At 42.8% G+C, this 27,728-nt stretch overlaps 1 protein-coding gene across 3 annotated transcripts in view; it reads left to right on the top strand.

The window, feature by feature from the left end:
• Positions 1–17,245, top strand: part of SORBS2 (sorbin and SH3 domain containing 2) — a 147,026-nt gene extending 129,781 nt beyond the window's left edge. For all 3 annotated transcript variants that reach the window (XM_054989734.1, XM_054989733.1, XM_054989732.1), the window contains 3 exons: positions 9,570–9,619; positions 13,053–13,159; positions 14,894–17,245. In XM_054989734.1, coding sequence (XP_054845709.1) covers positions 9,570–9,619; positions 13,053–13,159; positions 14,894–14,955 — 219 coding nt within the window. In that variant the 3' untranslated portion in view covers positions 14,956–17,245. The remainder of the gene's footprint in view (positions 1–9,569; positions 9,620–13,052; positions 13,160–14,893) is intronic.
• Positions 17,246–27,728: the final 10,483 nt, after the last annotated feature.

Here is a 27,728-nt window from a genome sequence, read left to right as displayed (position 1 = left end):
AAGCCAGCAGCAGCAGCAGCTTTTGCAAATCGTCTTGCTCCCGGGGACCTGCTCTGGAGAAAGCTGACATGCCGGTGAAGCTGAGCAGGACACCCAGGGAGAAAGTTGCAGCTGCCCGCCCCAAAAGATCGTTGAAAGCAGGCTTGTGACTGGAGGAACGATTTGCAAAAGCTGCTGTTGCCGCAGGCTTTCTCTGGCTCTTCAGGCAGCGATTCTAACAGAGAGGGGAAGGACACTGGGACTTCAGTTCCCAGAAAAACTTGCGAAAACGATCAAGTGTTCTTCACGTGAAGAATGTCACTTGTAGCTTGGCTCTTAGTCATTTGCTAGCTTAAATTGGGTGGGGATTAGAGGTGAGCACGAACTGAAATACGAATCGTGCTGTTTATTGTTTCATGAACCAGCGGTTCATTGGAGGGCATTTCTGATGAACTGCAACGATTTTTAGGCAGGTTTGTTTCATTTTTCAGTTTATCACTGCAGACAGCCTGGTGCCAATCAATCAGTTTCCTAGGCAATGGGGGTGGGGGTGGGCTTTTTGCAGACCTTCTGCTGCCCTGGAAGTGATATATTCAAAAACCAAACAAACCAGTTCACGAATCGCGAACCGGGCAATTTCATGCCAGTTTGTGGTTCATGAAACATGACAAACCACAGCAAACCACCATTTTCCCGGTTCGTTCCCATCTCTAGTGGGGATTTTAAAAGCAGCCCACCGTGCATTGCTGCCCAGGAAAGAGGTGGGGGCTGCTGTTCAAGAAAGCATGGCAAGAGTCCTGCTGAGCATGGAGAACCTAACCTTGTGCTTCTCGTTATGGTTTGAACACGTGCCCAGAAGGCCCAAGATACAGCTAAGCAGGCTTGATCTGATCTGTGCCTAGATGACAAACTTCTTAGAAACCCTATGTCTACTGCCTTAATCTCCATGGAAGAAAGGCTGGAGAAAATTATAGTCAATAAGGAATCAGCATCTTGTCATAGCATCTTACTAAGACCAATAGTTGAGGGGAAGGCTTAATTTCCTCTCACTTACAGTGGTGCACCTCTCTGTACTTTGTGTCTTCCTCTGTAACTGTTGCTGCACACAATTACTATTGTCTTTCTCTAAATGTTCAAGCCAGCTTCACTTCCCTATGGGATGCAAGCGCCTTCCACTTCTCCTGCCTGCCTTGCCTCTAGCCTCCCACTTCCCTCCGCCAGATCCTCTCTCTCCAAATGTGTCTCTACATCTTCCAAGTCTGCCGTTACCCACTCACCCCCTCTCCTTTCCAAACTGTCATACAGACAAGAGAAAAATTCACCAAAGTTAAAGGTAATAAAGTCTACTTGGTGTGAAATACTGCATGGCTTCTGAATTGTTTTAACAAACCGAAAACTCAGAGGTTAACTGAATAATTAAGGATCAAATTTACTAACATTTAATAGCTTAAGCATGCAATTGGACTTTTTCCCTGAGGTAAACCATTTAAATGTATTTAAATTACATAATCCTAAACACATTAGATATAATTCTACAAACTTAATCACATCCTTGAAACCAAAAAGTCAGAATTGAGATGTTCCAGATAAAAACAAAATTGCAGAGATTGTTTGGGAGCATAATATCACCCATAGTTAATATTTCCCACGGTCGTTCTTGTCTGAATCTAAGTTTTGGTTCCCTTTTTAATACTAGCAAGTTGTTCGCTACATAAATTTGTGCAATAAAAGTTTCCTCTAGAGTCTGTTAAATCTACTGGAAAACTACTGTTGACTTTTATGGCATAGGCTTTTAACACTGTTACCTGCTTTGGAAATAATTTGTATTAAGGAGGCTGTACAGCACTGTAGACTTGGTTAACTCATTGAAGTGCTGAATAAAGTATCCAGACAACCAGAGCTTTTTTTCAGCAGGAACACAGTGGAACGGAGTTCCGGCACCTCTTGAAAATGGTCACATGGCCAGTGGCCCCGCCCCCTGATCTCCAGACAGAGGGAAGTTTAGATTGCCCTCCGTCGCGGATTGCCCTTCTGTCTGGAGATCAGGGGGTGGGGTCATCGGCCATGTGACCATTTTTGCCTACGGCGATTTAAACTTTAAAAAACTCCCCCTCCCTTGTTCCAGCTGACCCAAAGTGACATCATTGTGCAGTTCTGAGTTCCACCACTGAGTTCCACCACCTCTTTTGCCAGAAAAAAGCCCTGCAGACAACTATTTATTCCTTTGTGTTATAACAAGTACATGAAATCCTGTTGTCGAGAGCCTGTAGCATTCTCCTGCGGTGCTGTGCTATGACCAGCCCAACCACAAGTACACAAAACTGGGCCGGAAGTGACACACACTGGCATCTCCATTCTCCTGAGGCAAGAAGAGTTTGTCTGTTCATTCTTGCACATGCTCCGTCATCAGTTGAAACTAGGCCTAAAATGAGTCACTGCACATCCCAAAGCATTTGCTTCATGCAACATTAGAACACCAGCACAACACCCACCCAGGCTGCAGATGTCTGTTGTGCTCAGATTGCACATGGAGTTGTTGAGGACCAGCTTAAATGAGGATGCAATTTAAATGCATAATAGTGCAGGCAAGTTGTTCTGTCCCGGAAATAAATGTTTAAATCAGACATTAGAGGCCGCGGGGGAGGCGGGGGGGAGAGAGCCGTGTTCTGGGAACAGGCAAGCAGGAGACACCATCACAACCACCATCCCACAGCTGATGAGGCAAGTCCCCCCAAGGCTACAGTTGTACATCTTGAATTGGATCCAGCCAGCATTCCCACTTCTGAAAAAAAGAGGAGGGAATCCCCTTTGACTACCATGAAATTTAAGGTAGGGATTACGGGACCTCCATGAACAAAAGCCACATCAGACAGCTGGAGTAAAGAGGAGATTGAGGGGAAAAGCTGGCTGGATCCAACCCCATAGGCAGCAGAATGGACCAATGTGGTGCTCTCTGAGGTACTAGAACAGACTCAGCCCAGGGGAGATGCCATTTTTCTCAGCTCTGAACATGCATGCAGGCATGAAGCCAGTAGCTGAAGGATAGTAGGAAGACCCAGGGCTTTTTTTCTGGGAAAAGAGGTGGTGGAACTCAGTGGATTGCCCTCGGAGAAAATGATCACATGGAGATCAGGGGGCGGGGCCACCGGCCATGTAACCATTTTCAAGAGGTTCCGGAACTCTGTTCCACCGCGTTCCAGCTGAAAAAAAGCCATGGGAAGACCACTATTTAAAAATTGCTGAAATTAATTCTTCCCTTGCATTGTATTACTGAATAGTGGTCACCGACACAAAGTGTTTCCTGGGTAGTCCAGCCACAATTCCAGACCACCATGTAGGAATCCCTGCTAGGGAGGATTTTTCACCCACTGCTTATGCAGTTAGGGAGTCCAGTTGACGTTTCAGCCTTTCTGTCTTTAGCAGGAATTATATCCAATCAGATACTGGTTATAGAGTGCCGTTGAAATGTCATGTATTTACTCTCTGAATCAAAACAATCTCCAAGCTGCCAAATGTTATAGAAGTGTGAAATCTGGAAGCATCATGTGACTCATACAGACTCACGTGTCTGTTTCAGCGTCTTTGGGAATGTTCCAAATTCGAATGCTGCCTGCGTGTCCTCCCCCCTCCCATATTTTTTTTTCATTTCTGAGCAGGCAAGCTTTGGAATCTAATTTAAGGGAGGTGTCCGCTTGATCTCCCATCATATATCACTTCCTCCCTCCCCCCATGCAAAATTCGCACTTATACAACAGATCGAGTTTTTAGCAGTGTTCTCCTTTTAATCTCTAGAGAGTTATAATGTCAGCTAATAGTAATATTTTCCTGCTGCTGGGAAATTTCCGCTGTTTGTCCTGAGCTTCCTGCATTATTAATTATACAGCTGCAGTTTGAACACATACATTGGGAGGCTCTTGTGTAGGTTGAAAGCTAATCCATTATTGGAACTGTAAACCTTAAGTGCTTGGGTTTAAAATAATAATAATGGTAGTAACAATAGCTTTCCAAGCAGATTACACTAACACACCTATCTGTCTTTTGCACAACGGGCTTTTTTAGTGATGGCAACTACTGGTCTGTGTAACTTGTACATGAGATTAAAACAGAAGCCACCAATAATGCCCAACTAGACACTTGGCCGTAAAAAATGCATTGACGTGGTGTTTGTGGTTTTTCCAGGCCGATTTAAAAAGAGAGATACTGGTCATTGGCAAACCTCCTCGTAGCCCTGTTACGACGAGGAGATCTTGTGGGTCACCGGTCAGAGGCTTTTCTCATAGGGTATGGTACTGTATGGCCTGTGTCCGTTGCTGGTTATTCCTTTACATAAGGAATTTGGTAATGCTTAAGTATGAATTTCCATGTTTGGTTGATTCCTTTCTGTTGTGCTGCTGTTTAGAACTGGCTTGTGTGATAACAGCCTGGAAGCCATGGAGTGCAATAGCATATTGGCCTAGTTCTACTGGGGGAGCTGTTGCCCCTGTTTACAAAACCGCTCCAAAAAAGAAGCAGCTTCCTGAATTTTGAAGTGCCCCCTCTTGTTTTGAAGGATCTCTTATTTAAGAGCCCGTTCGTAATGGCTAAATGAGAGGGGTCTACTTGCATGTTCTGCGAGTTTCATAATGTCTCTGCTGCTCTGCCTTATTGTTTTTAAATGCATGACCTTTTCAAAATATTTTGTTGCCACAGCAACGCACACTGGACTCACTTGACACCCTGCTTTCGCTTAGTGCTGCTTCTCCCAGAACTGTCACTCATCTGCTTTTTCTAGCATATCAGCCTAGAACTACAACCCCTTTAAAGTCCAGCCTATTCTTATGAAACATTTGGCCCATACTGTTTGCCTTTGGTTTTTTTAAGCATACGGCTTTTATGCAGAAACCCACAAGAACTTGTGCGAGGCACCTCTTTCCCCCACCCTCTATTTCCCCTGTCCGTTCCCTTAAAAGCCCTCATAGCCTGTCTTGTCGGCTCACAACTCCAATGTCTGGATTCAAGTATCCTCAGATTTGGCCAGATTGAGAATTAGATATATGGATATCAAACCCAGATGTTACTCATATTTGTATTCGAATTTTTCCATACTTTTTACTAACTTCATTTATCTGTACAAAGGGCTTGGAGAGAGGAAAAAGTGCATTTAGATGAACCTGTTTGGAAAAATTAGTGCTTCTCTGTAGAGTTACATGGCTACGTGGATGAATGGTCATATCTGTAATTCAGCACTGTGCCACTGAAGATATGATTATCAATAGATCTGCAAACTGGACCTGGGGCAGATGGGGGAATTTCTCTGCAGACCTGAAAGAAGCCCCAGATACGCAGAAAAATCTGAAATCTTTTTTTTAAAGTGGAATTAAAACTCCAGAAAATAATAGAAACAATGCCTGTAGCTTTAAGAAAAAATGTCCACTGAGTTCTTAGGCTGCTATGCAAACACAACAATATTGTTGACCCTCCGAAGATTTTGTATCTTTAAAGCAAAAGAGTAGGGGTGAACTTGGCTTGGAGGCCAAAACAGCCCTGGAAAAAGTCCCTCCCCCTCCAATGCCATATCCCCTGATGGAGGAAAACTCATCCTGGACAGGCCCAGCGGCAACTACCAGAAATTCGTTACCCACACAACTTGGCACTGGTGGGCAGCCGCTGTATCAAGGGGGAATGGTCTTCAGTTGAATAACATCAAAGAAAAGGAGAAACCACTCCAAGAAGACCATATAAGATAATTAGGCAGACTTTCTCTGGGGGAGAGACTGCCAAAGGAAGGGGAGAAGTTGAAGATGGCAGAAAAAGGTTGGTCGGCTGCTGGCTGAGAATGAGAGAAGGGAGTATGAAAGGGAGGGGCTATGAAAGGGGGAGGGGCTATGGGCACTGCCAGGGAAGGGGAAAGGAAATAGTGGGGGAGGGGATACAGGAGGATATAAATTGTCCGTGGCAGGCCCTTGTGAGTCCCTCACTTGTTTTATACTAATTACGAAACTAGTGAGCAGTAGCTAATGGCTTTTCATCCAGCAGTGCTAAAGCCCTTTCTCTCCAGCTGAGCTTCATGGATGACTTTGTGCCTATATACTTGTATTTCAGTGACTGTGCTGCCTTTCTGAACCAGTCTGGTATAAATGTGGGTTATAGATTTGGTCTTCAAAGTTCTGAAAAACTCAGGCTACAAATAATCTCTCCCTGAGGTCCATAACACCCTCCTCTGTCAGCTGTTGAGAGTAGCACAGCTGAGGGCATGTAGTGGTTTTTATTAATAAATTTACAGTGCTACCAGTTGTGGGTACTTTAACTCATTAGCAGTAGCAGCCTGTCTCTGAGAAAAGCCTGACCGCCCGTGCAAGGCTGGTCCCAGTTGCATGGTGGCCTCCAGTACTGAACCGGTACCAGTTGTGCAGTGGCTGCTGCTGGCCGGCATCCTTCTCTCCTTCCTACGCACCAGCCAACTTACACCTGCCCCCTTTCTTAAGCTTTCCTTCCTTCCTTACCACTGACAGCCTCTCCCCAGGAAAAGACTGGCCTGGCTGCACGGTGGCTGGACCCAGTTGTACAGCATCAGCCACTGGGCCAAACCAGGCTGGGCTAAATTGCACAAGTGGCGGCCACTGCTGGGCCAGGCCAAGTTGTGTCAGTAGTGATTTTCTGGGATTTCCTGTTGGGCCTGTCTCTGATTCCTCTCCATTAGGGGGCGTGACAGTTGCGGGGAGGGGGCTTTTCCAGGGCTGTGTTGGTTTTGCAGTCCACTCCTGTTTCCCACCAACATGACGTTGATTTACAGAAACCAAGGCTTAGAAGGCTAGGCAATATTGTTGGACATTCTTTTCTTAAAGCTATAGGCATTTTTCTGTTATTTTGGAGAGTTTTAATACCCAGGGTTTTTTATTTTTAAGAATTCAGATTTTTCTGCAACCCTGGCTTCAGGTTTGTACAGAACTCCTGCAGTCTGTCCCTAGCTCCATTTTGTGGCTCTAGCAATCATATCATTTGTGGCATAGATTTACAAATAGATATATTGATACGCTGAGCTGTGTATGACCAGCGGCAATGTACCAAACTTATTTTCCCTATTAGCAGTTCCTACTTCCAGTTGAATGCCCCTTCCCCTCCTTCACAGGGTTATGTTTTTAGGTATCAAATGATTTCAGAATGCTGAAACCTGCTATACATGTTCTTGTGCAGGTTCATATGTGAGGGATTATTGGTTGCACATCTCTATTGCATGGCTCTATGATGCCCAGTGATGCCCAATGTGCCCTGCATGTTGTGCAAAGTGTTCCGAAAGGCAGCTTATTGGAGGTTTGGTGTGAGAGCTGCTGATAGGCAATCTGCTGTGCTGAAAAACACGGCCCTGCTGGCAGGTGTCATTCTAAACCCCTCTTAATCTTGACTGGTTTTCTCAGATAAGTTCCTGATAGGGAACCGCACCAGAATTCCAAATGTCTCTCCTAGATCAGTAAGAGGCTAGAACAGGAACTCCGCTGGCTTATGAGCAAGGATGAGTGGCTGGGTGCTCTACAACTGGGCTCCTCACTGGATGACATTGAGATAGGTAGTTGGAGCAATGAATGGGTTCGGTTACAGATGGCGCTGGATCCTGAACATGGTCACCCAAGGATGAACTTTCAAAACTTGCCCACTGAAGTGGCACGACTTTAGGTGAATGCAGGCAATAGTTTGTGAACTAGGGTCCAATTGTAAATTCAGTGTGGAATGCATAAAGACATATGGGTGGGCACACATCTATTAACGTCCAGCCACAGAGAGTCTGTCTACCCGAGACATCTGACGCAGGAAGAACACATGTTAGGAGATGCACTGTTAGCCAGGAAAGGTAGTTTAAAACACAGAGCCAGCAGCAGGGCAAAGGCTTTGCTATACACTAGAGCTGTGTGAAGGGGCTGTGAAATGCCAGAAGGGAAACTTTAGCCCGTTATAATCTCTCCAGGTCCAAGCCCCGATCTGGAAGGCAGCTGAAGCCCATTTCCATTCCTTGCTGCCCTCTGGTTGCCATCCCACACAGTTTTAGACTGGAGAGGTGAAATTGACAGAGACTTCCAGGAGGCAAAGTTGAAATTAACAAACACTCTGAGGAGCAATCTCCACCGGCTCTGTCTTTTTAAACTACATTTCCCAGCTGACATTGCATCTCCCTACACTTAACGAACATGCGCTGAGGCGTCTTGTGTATAGAGACTCATAGTGAGGCTAGTCATTACAAAAGGTGTCTAGTATGCCTCCCATTACCCCACATGTCCAGTTGGTTCTGGAGGCAACCTCTCCATCTCCATGCATCCCTAGAAGAATTTACGCACAGCCACCTCTTTGTGCAGTCTCATGCATCTCATGTTGTTTTTAATTTATAACGCTGATCACAGGTCACTCAAAATCATGCCATTCATGAGACAGGCAGGATGTCAGAACTATATGAATCTTCACCATGGGAAGATTTCCAAACTGTTATGAAAATGAATGCTAAAGACACAGTGCTTGAACCTATGTGTGGGGAAAGCAATAAACAATGTAATCCTAAACAACTGATGTCCATTGGGTATTCACTAAAGCTAGGTTGCATTTGTATAGCTTAACATATCCTTGAATTAATTTCTTTCACAAGTAAATGTATTGCAAGTGAAAGCTCTGTTCTTCGTAACTCAAACTAAGGAGGACACATTTCTTCTCATCTACTATTATCCTGGCAGTGTTTACTATTTTCCCTTATAAGGATACAGGCTCATAAATTATTTGCATTCTTTCAGAAATTTGTTTTGCTCTTTTCTCATCCCCTAAGGATGAGAAATCTCCGTCCTCTTGAGCTGTGGCAGCATCAGAAATAGCACAGTATGTATGGGCTGCTGGTTGGATATCTATGAGACAGTCCTGTCTGCGAGAATGCTGCCTTGAGCAATCCTAAGGAATGTCTGCTCGTCCAGTTGGTGAAGTTCAAACTGACTTGTTTTCTGCTTGCCTGAGGGCCAAGCTACAAGTGACGAATGACACTTGAACAGCAAGTGAACAGACTCGCGTGTATTGCTGCCTGTTCGCTTCTTTTCAGGTGCAGTTTCATACAGCACCCATTTACCCGTGTGTACATTTTTGTGGATTTTCAGTCTGTGTGACGCTAATGGTTACTTTGGCATGGTGAGATCTGGGCTGAAGATAAAAATGAAAAAGTTGCAAAGAAAAAGTTTTAAAGAAATACCTAGGGTTTGCTCTTTTCTTCTACATTATAACCCTTTTTCCACATAACACCAAATAGACTGGAATGAAAAATAGTTAAAATAGCTGTGCAATGCTTGAGCTGGGATCCACCAGCCATTTGGCTGACCCTGTTATGCAGCCCCAGGGCCAGACACGCAAGAGGTTTATGGTGTGCCAGGTGAGCTGCAGTGCATGGCCTGATGAACCGCCGGAGCAATCCTAAGGAGAGTTGCACCCTTCTAAGCTCATTCAGTGGCTTTAGAATGGCGGGACTCTACTTAGGATTGCACTACGTGTATAGTAGACCTTGGGCTGCACGTGTTTCAGGACTGTGCTAAACTGTACCAACGCTTGTGACCGTTTATTCTCTTACTACATTTCAACTCATTTCATTTCAGCCACAGCGCCCTGTGCTTGCTCATGAAAATATACACAGTGGGGGGGAACCGTAAGTATTTTGTCTTCTCAAGTTCTCTAAATAATGGTTATTGAATTTCTGATTAGGTAAGGAAGGTTTATCATTGACTCCTGCCATTTGATCATACCACATGGACCCATGATCCATACTGCCATCCATTGAAAATGCTCCTAAAACTCAGGGCTTTCTTATGGGCCCCAAAAGGTAGAATTGCCGTTGCTGTCCAGTTCAGAGTGAAGTCCAGGCTGGATTGCGCACTTCAGTCAGGAACGCTTTGGATTGGTGTCGCTGCATACCTCAGTGGGGAACGCACTTTTGTATGTAATACAAAGGTTTGATCTCTGGCATCTTCAGTTACCAGATTTCAGGGTCGGGGTAGACCCTGAAACCTCTGAGAGCTGCTACCAGTCAGCATCAACTGTACTGGACTCGTTGGGTCAATTATCTCAGTGTGAGGTAGCTTCAGAAATACTCGGGGGAAACTATAGTACCATCTCCACTGTAGAAAACTGTCTTTCTCTTTTTGTAAGAATCCTGCATTTGAGTTACACATTATTCACTTAAGAGCTGTCCATTTTTGTTCTTTTTTTATGTATGGGTAACCTGAACTTGGTGCATCAAGCACAAATTGGGCAGATTTCAGAGATGCTTGCCGAGTGCCATGGTACCTGCACGAGCCCTACTGAAATGAACGGAGATGGCACCACAGTTCTTTACTCTTTTGTTCTTATGTGGCAGCCAAGCTTTTCCGTATGGCTTCCTGAACAAATCTGAATACTGTGCTGTCTTGAAAAATTATGTTTCCGTCCCACTAAAAACAACTTCAGAGTCTGAAATTCAACACCTAAGTAAATGCCCTGGTAATTAAACCGTTGCTCTGAATGTCCTGGCATCTGTTAGTCATGACAGGCCAGTGCCTAATTACTGATCGATTGTTTTAGCATGATTTTCATCTCAGGATAAAGACATATTTAATCATGCTGGGAATATATGAGTTAGCTTTTGAGAGATACACATAAATATCCAGTGAAAATATTTCTGGTTAGCACGTTGGATCTAGAATTTTTATTGGGGAAAGATAGCTGAACTAGGAAAACAGTTTATTGAAGAAACCTTTATTTTGTTGGAGTACTAATTTACAGAGAAAATGACACTGGATTGATAGGTTTCCTAAACAAGCATGTGTACTAATTGATTACTATAAACAAAACCTATCTGTTAGCAACCAGTTTTTATCCTACCAGGACCATAAACAAAAATATCTGGTGTCACAGCTCACATACCATTTGCATTACAGGATTTGTAAATGCTTAGGAGAGAAACTGTGAAATAAAGGATGTAATTATACATAAATAAGGATGATAAGCAAAATGACTTATTTGAAGACTAACATTGCCATCCTAAACAGATTTATACCCTTCTAAACCCTCTGACTGCAAAGGTCTTAGAAGTATGTAACTCTGCTTAGAATTGCAGGGTAAGTTCCTAGAACTTTCCAGAAGCAAAGACTATTTCTCCATTATGTGCAAAGAAAAATGTGCATGCTGTTCGATTGAAAGTCTAAATGATTATAATGTGAGCAAATGACACGTACAATATAGGACTTGCTTTACATATTCGTGACCAACCTCAAAAGACACATCTTAACTAACATTGAAATTGCTAGATATAAACTACGTTAGACTGCAGTCATAAGAAAGCTTTTCTTGGAGTATGGACCACTGAATATAACGGGACTTACTTCTGAAAAGACCTGCTTAGGATTGCTGCCTATCGTAACAGGCTTACACGCACTGACTTGGAAGTTCCACGGAACAGAGTTTGCTTTTAAATAAACGTGCATAACATAGGGCTGCGCATCCTCTGAAATCCAAGTTTTCATCCTAGTCTCATCCATCCAGTGTTTTATTAATTAATCTCCTTGGAAAACAAATTCAGTGACCTCCATAGCACACAAGCAAAACTTTAGGATTTAAGACTGTTCAAGTCAATGAAGCCCATTTTAGCCCAGGAGAATACGGCTGGGCTAAATCCTTGTACTCTGCCTGTAACTTGGAGCCTCCATGTGCTAAGACTGAAGTGCATCCTATCCATTTTTGGTTATCCTGGAACTGCTACTTATCCTTAATAAAAAGTTCAATTTAGATGCTTAGATGCCAGCAGAGAGAGAGAGAGAGAGAGCCTTTCTTGGTCTTCCTGTCATACTAGGCAGTTTGTACTGATTTCTACATGGGATCAGTATTATTGAGCTGCTCTTGTTCTGCACACAGTTTCTCATGTTACTGTTCCCGTTTGAGAGTCACCACACATTAAGCAGCCGCAAACAGGTTTATATGTTAAGACAGCCATGGCCAGTCCATGCTTCCAGTGTGTGCATTGTTTGAGCACCTCTAACAGTATAGCATATTAGATGGCCCATGTTACACATGATTATTTATTTAGAACATTTGTATGCCACCTCTCCGGATACCTGTTTAAGGTGGTAATAAATAAAAGTGCAATCAATAAACATTAAATCAATAATACAAAACTAAAAGCAGTAAAACAACAACAACATTCGATTTATATACCGCCCTTCAGGATGACTTAACACCCACTCAGAGCAGTTTACAAAGCATGCCATTATTATCCCCACAACAAAACACCCTGTGAGGTGGGTGGGGCTGAGAGAGCTCCAGAGAGCAAGGTCTCCCAGCTGGCTTCAAGTGGAGGAGTGGGGAATCAAACCCGGCTCTCCAGATTAGAGTCCCACGCTCTTAACCACTACACCAAACTGGCTCTCAGTAGTAAAGCAGTAGTAAAGCAATAGTTTTGATGTACAAAATCAAAAGCCAGTGTATTATGTAAAACATGTGCACTCTTTGAAAAGATGTGGCCAGACCCACATGTGTGTACATATAAATAATGTATACCAACATGCATGTGTTGTCTTCATCCGTGGGGATGTTACATACAAGGTATTCTGTCTGTACTCCCATGGAATTTGCCTGAGCCAATGGGATATAATTTGCAGATAGCCAGTGGCAGAAATGTACCCATAAGCTTTTCCGCTATTCATATATGTTAAACTTACATTTTTGCTATGTTTTTTATTGCAAAGAAGAATTTCTCTTTTCCTACTTTTTTGTACATTGCACACATTTGAACCATTTTTTAAAGTCTTAATTCTTGAAACAGATTGTAGGTTACATTTTCTTGTCTTTATAGTGAGTTAAATTAAAAAGCCAGCACTATGGTTAAAAAATTAGAGCACTTGGAGTTAGTCCACTTTGTTCCACTTTCTTTACATTTAATCCAAATACTCCACTTAACTAATATGTGGATTGGCCTGAAAATGGGCCTTGCATTATCCTTTACCTAATTATTAGAATTTTTTTTAATTCAATATGCTGTTTAAGAAGCTTCTGTAGTATAGCAAGGCATATAATTTTTCCTTTAAATGCATCCATTTTTCCTGTTTAAGGTTTCAGGTTCTATATAACTATACTCCTAGGAATGAAGATGAACTGGAGCTCAGAGAGGGAGATATCATTGATGTGATGGAAAAGTGTGATGATGGATGGTTTGTGGGTATGTTCATTTTACATTTAGTTGTGCTTTGGGATGTATGTGCGACCCCGGAGAGTGCACAGGTGAATGAACTGCTCATATAGAGCTGGAAAATGAGACAATGCAGTCACTGCAGTAAAATGAATCCTACTGGCAGCATCCTGAGACCAAATCACAATTTTCATTATGAACTGTGTTATGCCTTTGGGACAGAACTTAGCTTCCATTGATCCCATTTACAATACACATCAGCAGGGCTTTTTTTCTGGGAAAAGAGGTGGCGGAACTCAGTGGGTTGCCCTCGGAGAAAATGGTCACATGGCTGGCGGCCCCGCCCCCTGATCTCCAGGCAGAGGGGAGTTGAGATTGCCCTCCGCGCCACTGAGTGGCGCGGAGGGCAATCCAAACTCCCCTCTGTCTGGAGATCAGGGGGCGGGGCCACCAGCCATGTGACCATTTTCAAGAGGTTTCAGAACTCCGTTCCACCACGTTCCAGCTGAAAAAAAAACCCCTACATACACACACTGCTCTCACACAAGGTCCATACCAAGGTTTTGAGGTCATTCTGCTGAACACCATCAAGTGGTCTGCCAATATCTAACCTTGCCCTATTCCCACAAGCATTTGCACTTGAGCCCATTAGCATCCCTGGTGGTCCAGCAGCACCTCCATCATTATAGACTGTTCAGGGTACTAAGCTCTGAGCAGGAGGAAGAGAGAGTCATGCGGTATGCTTACCTGGCATGAGCGGTGCCAAGTCAGAGGCAGCAGATGCTGCCTTTCTGCTTCCAGCTGGGTAATGCCTTGCCTAACCTGGAAGCAGAAGTCCCTCATCTCTCTGGTACAAGCAGCATTCTTAGAAGGCATGGAATTGTCCAGGTTGCTGAGAAGTGTTTGACCATCCCACCAGCTACAAATTAGCCATAGTATTCACTTTGCTGGTGGGAACACCTCTACTTTGTACTCAAAAATGAGGTGCACGCATGGAACTGCTGAGTCAATTGATATGAACCAGAATGTATGCACACAAAGATCTGCTGGACTGAAATCTTTGCAGTGGCTTAAAATAACTATATTAATAAGGAAGCTGTTGTTAAAATCTATGCCCAAGGTACATGGACCAGAACACATGTTTGTTGTTGTTGTTAGATTAAGAGGAGTTAGCCATGTTAGTCTGTAGTAGCAAAATCAAAAAGAGTCCAGTAGCACCTTTAAGACTAACCAACTTTATTGTAGCATAAGCTTTCAGAAATCACAGTTCTCTTCGTCTTCATCTTCTCTTCATCTTCATCAGATGAAGACGAAGAGAACTGTGATTTCCGAAAGCTTATGCTACAATAAAGTCGGTTAGTCTTAAAGGTGCTACTGGACTCTTTTTGATTTTGTTAGATTAACAGTTTCTCTCAGTGAAGCTTGAATGCATGCGTGGGAAGAACTCTGGATGTAGGTATCTTTAAGGTTTTATTTTCAGCCACTTGTGTGACAGAGGCAAGCCACGTGCTAAACCTTTAACAGCAGTTTGCCTTTTCCAGCTACAACAGACGCTTCTGCTGTCTTTGATTTTAAGCATGCCTGTAGTGTCACTCAACTACTGCAGCATGAAATCCCTTTCAATGTCATGTACTTCTTGTTTTCCAAACCAAATAGCATTGACTGTGCTAGTGAAATACTCTAAAAAAATTAAAAATAGGCCAGATTTACAGAGTGATAGTGTTGCTACTGCTGCCATATTTCACTTATTACTTCTACTTTCAGGAACCTCCAGAAGAACAAAATTCTTTGGTACTTTCCCTGGAAACTATGTCAAGAGGCTGTGAAATTTTGTTTTATTTTTTCCTACTTATTTATGCTGCATCTCTGCAACACATCTGCATATAAAGCTGCTAGAAAAACATGCTCCACCAGCCTTCTGTTTTCCTGCTTTGCAGTACCGAGTAGAAGCCATCTAGCTCATCTCCACCACCCCATCTTCATCTGCCAGCCCAGCAGTATTACCGTTAACGTCCACGATGGAATAACGGAGGTGGTTCCCTTAGGGAATGAGGAATTAGTTCAACCTTTAGTACATTTTTTCCTAAGCCCCTCCCAATTTGAAACACGTAACTAAGAGAAAAGCTTAATGGAAGGGTCAGCACGACACTTCATGGAATAACCCATATTCACTAAGGGGGGAAAAAATGTTCACCTCTTACTGACAGCAGATGGTGGCTTTCAAGTATTTAATTGTTGTTTGAGACCTTCACGTTCTTTTTATGCATACGGTACTTTGACTTTGCTGTGTCACAAGTTTGCCTGTTTTACTCATTTGTGATACAAGGTAATTACTAAAATAAGGCAGTTGGTTGCCACGTCCGTGTATGTTGCAACATATGCAGAGTGACTGAAAAGGTTCAAGAAGGAATCAATCAAAAGAGAGAAAGTGAGAACACTTGATAAAGTCACAGTTTCCAGTTGCACTTCATAGGGCTTGTGCCAATGTCCACTGAGAAAGCTGGGTCATAAATTGGTTTGCTTTCTAAATAAGGGCACCTTCAGACAGTATGCACAATTGCATTTTCAACAGATGCTGTCAGTGCAGTGCAGGATAAATGTGGAAATCCTCATTAAATATCTTCATGTGTATAGGAAAATGCAACAAATGAAAAGGCATCTCGCTTTCTGCCCTGGAGCATGTTAAGGTCCTAAGTGGAGTCCCTCTGCACAGAGCCGTGGGCACTGCCAGTGCAAGAACATCATTATGTATCAGTCTCTCTAGAGAAAATGTACAAGTTCCTATTCCCATCACTAATAGTATGCATGAAATGAGAAAGACACTCATATATCCTATATTTATCCATATCATTAACATCTGACGCATCTCCAAAAGAAATTGAGTTTACTTCTTGACATTAAGGAAAGTACAGAAGGCCTAACGTCTTGGGAAATCATGGACAATTATGAAGTATGCCAACAATGCAAGTGATTTATGACATACATTTCTCTGCTGTATTGACAAATGATGTCGTAGGAGCAACACAACATTTGAGAATCTAGTATTCAAAATTCATCTTTTTTCCAAAGTTTTGGCAAAAAAAAAAGTTAACACAATGGTTTTTTTTTAAAACATGGCTGCCAGAAACAAAATACTTGCAACAGTTTCACATGCTGATATTATTTTGCGACATATAGAAGAACATACAATATACATCAAAGTTATACTTTTTCCTAGCAATATAGTATTAAAACAAAGTTACAAACATGAGAACTAATACATGTGGGTGGATTTTTATTCACAAAACAGGGTTGAATATTTGAACACAGTTTTCATTTTCCTTATGCAAAGATAGGCATAAATAGCATAGGATAAGGAACACAAAACTTATCATATCTACAGCTTTATGGAAAACAGTTCAAAGTTTGTTTTGCTGGCACCTTATAGAAGAAAACAGTTACTGTGTTTCTTTTGTGGTAAAGGACAGATCTCACAACTATTCGTAGTCTTGTAGCATTTTGTACATATGTTTTGCTTTTTGTACAGAGCCATTTATTGTTGATTTTTTTCCTCTGAAAAAAATCAAGTTGTTTATTTGATTTTCAGGCCCCCCATCCCATTAATAAAACATCTCATTTTCTTTACTTGCCCCCCCTTCCCATGTATAAGCACATTTGGATAGTGCAATTCTGTAAAATAACACTTTATGCAAAAAACATTATTAACTATGATATGGTTTTACCAGCCAAATCTTTAAAAAAAGTACATATGTCTTTATTATGGAGAAATGTCAATAAGCCAGATAAAGAAACATCTTTGTGCTGCATACCTTTATTACTGCAAATTTCATGGCAAAAGCTTGATATTTCAAAGGCTTTCCATTATAAACTAGATGTGCATGCAGCTTTGCTGTGAGATTAATACCTATCTTTGATGCCATTTATGATGGAAAACTTAAACGTATGTTGCCTGTGATATTTTTTTAAAAAGCACTGTTTCTACTCTGTATCTGATTTTAATAGAACAAGTTTTTCATACCTGGCTTTCAGGTACTTGACTTTGAATTCTTACATGCAAAAGGGTCTCTGTCTCTTCCCCCCCCTTGAATAGACTTCTAATAAAATTTGCTTGGAGTACACTGTTGTGTCTTTTTGACTGGCATCTTTACAGAATTTAAAACGTAAGCAGATTGATAGTAGAAAACTGAGAAGAAAACTGAACTGTCCTGTGAAAAAGAGGCACATCATAGACCCTCTCATAGCGAAGACAATGGGATATTCTGAGTACCTTTCTGTTCAGCCAGGTTTGGGAGCATGGTTATAGACAATACAGATTTGTAGTGTGCAGACACATCACAGGACTGAACTATGTGGTTTGTAAAACCATAGGACTGAGTCTTTATGGACACTTACATCACTTTGGACTGTAAGGGAGAGGTATTTTTAATGTTCTGCTATTTTTTTAAAAAAGAATGTAAATGCTGAACTGACTTCTAGTATATTAAACATACCTGGTAAAAACATGGTAGCATATGGACTTCTCATGTCATGCAAATTGGCACTGGTTTGTATGATGGCAAAAGCTGATGGTAAGTATACAGTCCAGCTCCAAGCTTTCCCTGTACTGCAAATTGTCCAAAAATACAAATAAAAAGGCAAATATGAGATAAAATGAAGTAAAGGCATCTTCTTCAATACAAAATTAAATAAATAGAATATTTGTAGAATGGTTCATTTGGTTCCCTTAAATACAAAGGCTGGAAATAGCCAACCCTCCCTCCCGTTGCACATGGCTGATCTCCAGGTTGGGAATGAGGAAAATTTATTTTATTAATTTACTTCATTTATACACCATTTTTCTCCCTAATGGGGCTCTAAAGTGACCGGCAACATTCTCCCCTTCTCCACTTTATCCAACCAAAGCAAACAGTAAACTGTGGTTGAAGTTGTGCTAACACACAAGCCATGTGTTCTTGGGCGTTGCACTGATCCAGTTAGCTCCCACTTGTTAGAAAGGCTGGAGTCCTAGGGATTTTGCCTCTTGCTACAAAACTCCAGTGTGATGAAGCCATTATTTGTTTGACTTTATTTATACCCTGCCTTTCTCGCTAATGGGACCCCAAAGTGGCTCACATCAGATATCCCACCCCCCAAAGCCTTCCTCTCCAGGATCACCTGCATCCTCCGGTGCTTCGTTAGACTAATTTCTTCCCTTCTCTTCTGTCAATGATGCTGTGCTGTTCTCAACATTCCATCCACACGGGACTATTTTATGGCCTCATTGAGCTGTTTTTAAAAGATTGTATCCCCTTTGCTTGATTTACAAAGTCATGTTTTACTTGGGGATTCCTCCAGGTACGCAGAGACCTTGTCTGTGCATGGCTGAAGGCCAAGCTACAAGTGACGAATGACACTTGAATGGCAAGTGAACAGGCTCACGTGTATAGCTCCCTGTTCACTACGTGATCAAGTGGAGCGCAAGTGAACAGGGAGGAATACCCTCCCTTGCCATTCAAGTGTCATTCGTCACTTGTAGCTTGGCCTTGAGTGTTGCTGCTCTGGTCACACTTGCACAGAGACCAGCCAGATTTCTGTTAGAATAACATATGCCTGTTTGAGCCAGTAACAAGGGAAGAACACTGGCTTCTGACAACTGCCAGAGGAATCAGTCCCGTAGGGAAGTCACTCCTCTCTCCTCCCCAGGAAGAGCATCATAACAAGGGAAATACTAGCCCAGCCCTAGACATCACCTAGACGATGAGCAGCCACAGAAAGTTCACTTTCCTCTCTCCACCAGAAACCGTTCTGCTCCAACTGCAAGTCGCTTCAAGGCTGCAAGAGTGAAGGGAATGGGCCCTGTGGTCTCTGTCACTGACTAGGCAAAGTCCACAGGATGCCTGCTCCAGGTCCATTCATTTCACTTTCCTCGGTGACCTGTCTCTTTGTATTGTAAGCCTGAGACCGTAATAAATAGTCCTGTGATCTTAAAGACAAAAAAGGCTCTTGAACACAACTCTAACTTGCGTTACATCCCGTATTTGTATTCTGGGAGGCAATGAAAGCAGATCTGCTTTAGTTTCACATTCAGTTTGGACTACTATAACATATACTGTCGAAGGCTTTCATGGCCGGAGAACGTTAGTTGTAGTAGAACATAGTTTGTGTGGGGCTGCTGCCTTTGAAGATTGTCCACTGGTGCAGAAAGCCATGGCTTGGGTCTTGACAGGAACCTGCCATGAAGAGACTATATAACTCAAATCTTGTGTCAGAACGTTTATTATTTAGATGCCACCTTCCTCCCCAAGGGGAACCCAGGGTGGCTTACATGATTCTCTCCATCCTATCCTCACAAGAACCCTGTAAAGTAGGCTAGGCCAAGAATGTGTGACTAGCCCAAGGTCACCAAGCAAGCCTCCATGGCAGAGTGGGGATCTGAACATGGTTCTCCCAGATCCTAGTCTGATACTCTAACCACTACAACACGCTGTCTCTTCACTATTGGCTAGTTTGTTTGGGGGCCAATTCAAAAACACTGGTGGTAAGCCATAAAACTGTAAATTCAGTAGGACCAGGGTGCCAGGAGCTCATAGGAACCTCACCACAATCTCAGGTCTTTGGCTGGAGCCCTGCTCTGCATGATCTTGTCAATAACAGCAAGATTGAAAGGCGTACAGGGTCGGTGTTTTTCTGCTAGCGGATCCAGTAGATGACATTTGTTGAACTATTTTTATTCTGAAAAGCATTTAAAGATGGGTAAGTGTCTGATAACTTTTATGCTGTTGTTTTCTATTGTTTCTATTGCTGTTTGAAGTTGCTCAGGTTTCATTTTTGATCTTTTTAAATTCTTTGATTTCAGGATTTGTTTGTATTTTTATGCTGTTCTGACTGCCTTGTATGCTATAGACACAGTAAGAAAGCAAGACAGAAATATTAAAAAAATATCTTCTCAGGCAAGAAAGTATCTAATATATTCTTCGCCGAAGAGGAACTTCAGTCTATTCATTTCCAGCTTAAGCAAGAATCTCTCCTGTGTATTTCAAGTCCAGTGGGTTGTGATATCAAATTAATACATTCATAAAAATACTAAATTGTCAGGAACAGATGGCGACCAGAGAGATATTAGCCAGGACTTGTCTTCCAGTTACAGCCACAGAAAGCGACTGCCAAGAAACCGTAATATCTAAGGAAGCCTCCTTGCTTCTATAGACAAAATCTGGTTGGGAACATTCCCTGAGCAATATGGGAATTTCCTGGTCACACTTGCTTCTCAGTGTTATAAGGAAGTAGGAGACCAGCACAGCACTCCTAAGCAGAGTTGCACCCTTCTAAACGCATTGACTTCAATGAGCTTAGAAGAGTGTAACTCTGTTTAGGAGTGCACTGGAAGACATATGTTATGCCTTTCTAAGGCCACTGTAGTCAATGGGTTCAATCAAGTTTATTCAGTCAATGACCAGCACAAATGTCAGACTTACAGATTGCAAAAGAGAGCTCAGCTATAATAACCCAAAAACAAAACAGTATCAATTTATATAATTTAACTAAAATTTAAATTCAGTACACATGATTGCCTGGTGAATTTTGTGAGACACCGCAAAAAGTTTTGCACAAGGGATTGTAATCTAGGGTTAATCCCCTCAAAAGACATCCTTAATATATCATAGTCGGAACAGCCAAGAAACCATCTAAGCAATGGATTTCCTGGTAAAAGCAACAATGAAGAAAAATATGTTTGGTTGTTTCCACCTCACCAAAGCCACAGGCAAATTCTCTCTCGCATGGAGATCTTTTTATATCTCCCCCCAACACCATAGAGAGGAGAACTCTCAATCTAGCTTGGGAGAATGCCCTCCGTTGGCTCCAGGGCTGTAATCAATGGGGCTGAATCCACACTCACCGGCACAGCGCTAAACAGGCAGAGTGAGAGCGTCTTTCGGGTGCATTTTATGATGTCATTGCGCCACAAGAGCGGCATCATGCGGCGATGACATCATAAAACGAGCCAGAAAGATGCTCTCACTCCGTCTGTTTAGCACTGTGCCGGTAAGTGTCAATTCAACCTGGGTTTAGAAGGGTGTAACTCTGCTTAGGATGGCACTCATAATCACGCCTATACAAAACTGATTTGACATAAGCAAAAAAGAGTCATGGTTAGGTCTCTGTCATCACCATATCTCAATGGCAGGGGACCAAGGAAGCTCTTGTAGGCTGCCACCACTCTGGTACAGGTCTCCTCGGAAGGGCCCAGAGTACCCAACCGACCCCTTTGGTCCAGTCTTTCCCAGTAGGTTTTACTTTATATGTGAGCAAATGAGGCGTGAGGACCCGGGTAGTGGCCATTCCCACGCTGCTCATCTTCATCCAGAACAGAGCGCAACAGCGTGAAAAAAACCACAGAAGATAGACTCTTCTTGTGCGAGTTTTGCACAACATTGCACAAAACTCACGCAAGAAGACGCTATCTTCCACATTTTTTCGTGACGTTGCGCCCCATTCCGGATGAAGGTGAGTAGTGTGGAAACGACCAGTGTAATAAACAACTTTATTGAAAAGGTTAAGTAATAACCGGTGTTATAAAGATAACAGTAAAGGTAGGTGAACAAACAAAATAAAATAAAATACCCGAACGCGTTCAACTAAACTGTTCCTAGCTGTCTCTTGGTGATTGTCTTCGAACTATCTCACCCTTTCTTAGAGCTCCAGGTGGTGGCTGGAGATCTCCCGGAATTACTACGCTTTCCTGGTGACAGAGATCAGTTCCCCTGGAGAAAATGACTACTTTGGACGGTGGACTCTCTGGCATTATACCCCACTGAAGTCTCTCTCCTTCCTAAACCTTACCCTCCCAAAGCTCCACCCCAAAAATCTCCAGGAATTTCCCAACCCAGACCTGGCAACCCTACCCCTTCTGGATGAGGGATCCCTCCGTCTGCAGCTGCCCCTCCTCAGCTCTTCTCCCTAGGAGTGACCCCCCCCCTCCCACTGTGGGTGAGGCCTTTTATCCCTTCTTGTCAGGTACCATCCTCCTACTTACCTATTGGTGCAATTTTTCCCTCCAAATCCCCTGTTAACCAATCACAGAGTCTAAAGGGGACCTGGGAACTGTAAACCCTGTAGTCAATCTAGAACAGGCTTCCCTGGAGCCGCTAGGCCTCATGACACCATGCCTTAAGCTCTATCCTGTTGCTTTTAATAGAATTTACAGAATGATGCTTACCATATAGGAATTTCCACTGAATTAGAGGGAAAGCATTAGTTCTTTAAAAAGATCAAAGCAAAGCCAGCAGAAGCATCGTGTTCAGGGTAGCTTGAATATATTGTTTGTGTCAGCAGCTGAAGCAAAGTGTACCATCCTGCCTTTTGTAATGCTTGGATGCCAAACTACAAATATTTAACAGGGCCATGGGGCAAGGGCTGTTCCTCCATCTTAAAAGAAATCTGTCTGCTACCTACTGAGAAGTTGAGAACTATCTACAGAATTATTAGGTAAGTATCTTATTAACAGGACTGTACATCGCTGCTGTTTTCACTAGCTTAGGGGAGACTCGGCTATAAAGGAACTGAGAAAGTTATGAAACCAGGCAAAATGTAGCTATTGGGTTAGTCAGAGAAACGTGTACCAAGCACTTTTTGATTCTTAACACATACAAAAGTTAGTGAGATTTTAAAATTTAAAAAATAGACGAAAGAATGATTTATTGGAAATACATTTCTTTCAGCCTGTGGCCCTAAAACATGCAATATTTGTTACTAAGGAAATGGAAGCATAAACAGTATTACAAGCAAACAAAAGTTTGTTGCTTTAAAAGTCTGCAATTCTAGAGTGCCCAACAACACTCTAATGTTTTAAAATCATACACCGCCTCATAATCAAGTGGGTTAAGAAAGCATAAGGGAAAAGATTAAACCTTACAATCTGACTATCGAGAAGAAAGAGCAAGAAGAAAAACAGAGAAGCGAGAGAACTGACTTTGATACCTATCAGTTAGAAGAGCTAGAGAGACTGGCCTTTATTCAGGTTCAATGAGAAACAGCTTAAGTCTGTGAGGTGGCTGAGGATAAGTCTTTGAGTGAGATGACTGCTCTGCAAATAGAAATATCTTCTTCTTTTTTTCAGATGGATGGCCAGCTGGTACCGGGAGTGTGAGAGCACCAGTAACAAAGCCTTCTGCTGGTGCAGGAAGTATGCCAGCCTTTGGCATGGAAATGGAATTGTGTAAGATTTGTATTTCTCTTTTAACAAATCCATATCATAGGTTCTTAAAAGATCTCCCAGAACCTTGGGAGAAAAACGTGAAGAGATTGGCCTTGAGAATGGAAACTCAAACTGTTCACAGATTTCATAAACTAAACTATTCAATATTTCATATAACTAATTTGTACAGACAACATATGCTTAAATTTCAATGCAATACACTATAAATATTACAAGTTGGAGGTGGGGGGGCGGTGACAGCAAGGCAGAAACTATAAATAATATCTGCACAGATTCTGTGTTGTTCTAAAGTAATGTTGGCAAAGCTGCTTAATCACGTGACCTGCATGGCTTCTAACATCCTTGAAGATGCACTGGCCGAAGTTCACTGTGGTGCCTGTAGGAATATCCCCACAAACAAGTGAACCAGGTAGCACATTTCTGCATCCAACCATTGTACCTGCTGGCCAGACACCATTTGTCTTGAGAGGTCAGAGCCCTGTGAAGCAGCCCAAAGAAAAATTGCAGATGGAGTCCCAATGTGACTCCCTGCAAGTATTGACCCAACAGCTATACTATCAGTAACATCCTCAGCAGAGTTACTCCAGTCTAAGTTCAATAGACTGGAGTAATTTTGCTTAGGATTTCACTGTATGTCCTGTAACAGGTAAATCCATTACTTTTCCACCACTCAGGACCAGAACAGGGGGATGGAAGTAGCACTGAACACGGGGTGGGGGGGTCGTCTGCAGTGTGAGCTCGGGAGGTGCATGACTGGAGGGTTATGAGTCTCTCCCTGTGTATCAAAAGGATACGCGTGCAGGACACCCCAGACCACAATCCTGACCTACCGTATAGGTTAAGGCTGAGAATCCTGAATAGAAACCCATGTTAATTAACAAGGAACAGGCTACCGTATAGGTTAAGGCTGAGAATCCTGAATAGAAACCCATGTTAATTAACAAGGAACAGGCTACCGTATAGGTTAAGGCTGAGAATCCTGAATAGAAACCCATGTTAATTAACAAGGAACAGGCTACCGTATAGGTTAAGGCTGAGAATCCTGAATAGAAACCCATGTTAATTAACAAGGAACAGGCTACCGTATAGGTTAAGGCTGAGAATCCTGAATAGAAACCCATGTTAATTAACAAGGAACAGGCTACCGTATAGGTTAAGGCTGAGAATCCTGAATAGAAACCCATGTTAATTAACAAGGAACAGGCTACCGTATAGGTTAAGGCTGAGAATCCTGAATAGAAACCCATGTTAATTAACAAGGAACAGGCTACCGTATAGGTTAAGGCTGAGAATCCTGAATAGAAACCCATGTTAATTAACAAGGAACAGGCTACCGTCATCATTTCCCTGGACAAGAATCTTTCAAATTAATATTAGTTTTCTAAAAACACTTTTCTTGGTAAGGGTGGGAAAATAAAACCAGAAGAAAGAACAGAACAATTCCTACCACTTTCTAAGAATTTGCTCTTTTGAAATGCACTTTATATCTGTAATGGGAAGGGGAGGGGTGAAATTACCATAACAAGGTACAATGTGAAGAAGTAGAAGAACAGTAGCAGAGAAACCAAATATAATTCACTGAGCAGATGAGAATAGTTGATCTAGGCATGGAAGATCATGGTTAAACTAACAGTCACTCCACAGTTTCTTCTTTTATGAGTTCTCCACAGATCCATCCCGTGTTCTGCACAGACACTCATCACTTCGGGATTGGCTTCTGTTAAAAAAACCCAGCGTGCGTATGGGTTCAGACAGCTGCTGCTGGGGGAGGGAAAGCTCGTGCCTTTCTCCCAATTGTAAGCAGTCTGCAGTATATTGCCAAACAAATTCCACAGAGCTCTCTTGGAACTGCGAGGTAGTTCTTTCCTACCCTAGTCAAGCAATGAACATTTATATAAGTCTTTTGACAATCTGGTTAAAGGGCCTTGGGTAGAACAAGCATTGGGAGTGGGGGGGAAGTCGGGGAGGAGGATGATATATAATCCTTCACCAACACCTTTCCAAGCAGCAGAAGGGATGAGATTACAATGGCTCCACATTTAAAAGGGGGAGGTGAGAGAGGCAAAGGGGAGAGAGCCAGGAATCCCCAGCCTGACCCCTGACACACACACCCTCCACTTTGGACGATGCACCAATGCCAGACAAGAGCCACAGGTTTGCTGAAGAAAGAGGGAGTGGGACTGCAGTCGTATGCACTTGTGGGAAGAAAGGCACCATGAACTCAAGGGCAGTTACTTCTGAGTAAATGTGCATAGGCTCCAGATGAGTCTATGGCAGGCTTGCCAAGCCAGGTGCATTGATAATAACCCCACACCCTTTCATGCAGGGAAAAAGTACCAAAGAGAGGGGAAGAAATGCTCTTACGGAGTCAACTGACTTTTCCTTTCCCACATGATGTATGGAGCAGGGGCTTGATTCATGCATACCCTTTCTCCCTTTCTACTGTTTTCCAGGTTTGTTTTTATGATCTTGGACATGTTCCTCTTTTCTATAGGCCGTTTTTGCAAAAGAAAGGGAAAGCCACAACCTTAGGCAGCCTTACCTGGAAGAAAAGACCTGTCATAAGCATACATCAAAGTCAGGGCTAGTTCTCTAGCTGAGCCACCAGGTGCCAATGCCACATTGGCTCATAGCAATCAGTGCCACTAGAGGCGACTGGCATTTTCTCCTGGTTTTTTAGGGTTGCCACAATTCCAGCTTGGAAAAATGTCGAGCAACAAATACTGGCTTTTGCAATGGGAGGTCTTCTGTGCAGGCACACACACTCTCCTTCCTGCTCTGCTATGGGCTTTTCACTACTTACCTGGAAAGTGTGGTGGCTCAGGAGAAACTGAGGGTCGGGGTGCCGTCCTCCCAGAATGTGGGTCGTTTTGGCAGGAATCGGCCATTTGTGTGCATTGGGATGGGACAGACGCCCCCAGGTGAAATTTAAGCAGCAGAACTTACTGATCAGCAGGTCTGTGCATGTGCAGTCCCACATGTGCCTGCACAGAAGAACTCAATGAACAACAGTTTACAGGTCAGTACAGATCTTCTCAGATCTCTTGCTGCAAAAAATGGTGTTGCCCACAACAGTCACAACTGAAAATGCAGGAAAGTATTGGAAGTTCGTGCTTGAGAAATGTGGAGCTGACTGAGTGCCAAAATTTCTAAAAGGCTCTGGAATATAGTCTGACTGCCTGGCAGAAGGAGTTGTCGGGAGTGTGTGTTCTTCATAAAGGATAATATTTGGGCAAATGTACAAAGTAATCTGAAGGTTGTATTGTCGAAGGCTTTCACGGCCGGAGAACGATGGCTGTTGTGGGTTTTCCGGGCTGTATTGCCGTGGTCTTGGCATTGTAGTTCCTGACGTTTCGCCAGCAGCTGTGGCTGGCATCTTCAGAGGTGTAGCACCAAAAGACAGAGATCTCTCAGTGTCACAGTGTGGAAAAGATGTAGGTCATTTGTATCTACTCAGGAGGGGTGGGGTTGAGCTGAGTCATCCTGTAAGAGTTTCCCAGGGTGTGAAATGCTAATGGCGGGAGGCTTCACTGTATCCTGAGGAGGTTCTTTTGCATATGGATTGGTACTTGATGTGCTAATCTTCTCTGCAGGGCTATTGTCGGGGATAGAATGTTTTGTTAGCCTGGTGTTTTTCAGAACTGGAAACCATGCTCTGTTCATTCTTAAGGTTTCTTCTTTCCTGTTGAAGTTTTGCTTATGCTTGTGAATTTCAATGGCTTCCCTGTGCAGTCTGACAAAGTAGTTGGAAGTGTTGTCCAGTATTTTGGTGTCCTGGAATAAGATACTGTGCCCTGTTTGAGTTAGGCTATGTTCAGCCACTGCTGATTTTTCAAGTTGTCCAAGTCTGCAGTGTCTTTCATGTTCTTTTATTCTTGTCTGGATGCTACGCTTTGTGGTCCCAATGTAAACTTGTCCACAGCTGCAGGGTATACGGTATACTCCTGCAGAGGTGAGTGGGTCTCTACTGTCTTTTGCTGATCGTAGCATCTGTTGTATTTTTCGGGTGGGTCTGAATACTGCTTGAAGGTTACGCTTTTTCATAAGCTTTCCCATCTGATCAGTAATTCCTTTGATATATAGCAAAAACACTTTTCCTGTAGGAGACTGTTTTTCCTTGGTTGTTTGATTCATCCTGGGTTTGATTGCTCTTCGGATTTCATTTCTGGAGTAGCCATTTGCCTGAAGTGCGTGGTTTAGATGATTAATTTCCTCATTGAGAAAGTGCGGCTCACATATCCGTCTTGCACGATCCACTAATGTTTTCATTATGCCTCTTTTCTGTCGGGGGTGGTGATTGGAGTTTTTGTGTAAGTACCGATCAGTGTGAGTTGGTTTCCTGTAGACCTTGTGACCTAACTGAAAGTTTGCTTTGCGGATGACCAAGGTATCCAGGAATGGGAG

This window comes from Eublepharis macularius, chromosome 10 (assembly GCF_028583425.1).
Source record: "Eublepharis macularius isolate TG4126 chromosome 10, MPM_Emac_v1.0, whole genome shotgun sequence".
NCBI lineage: Eukaryota > Metazoa > Chordata > Lepidosauria > Squamata > Eublepharidae > Eublepharis > Eublepharis macularius.
Note: the sequence above shows the minus strand (reverse complement) of the source record. Positions and strands in the feature narration are given on the sequence as shown.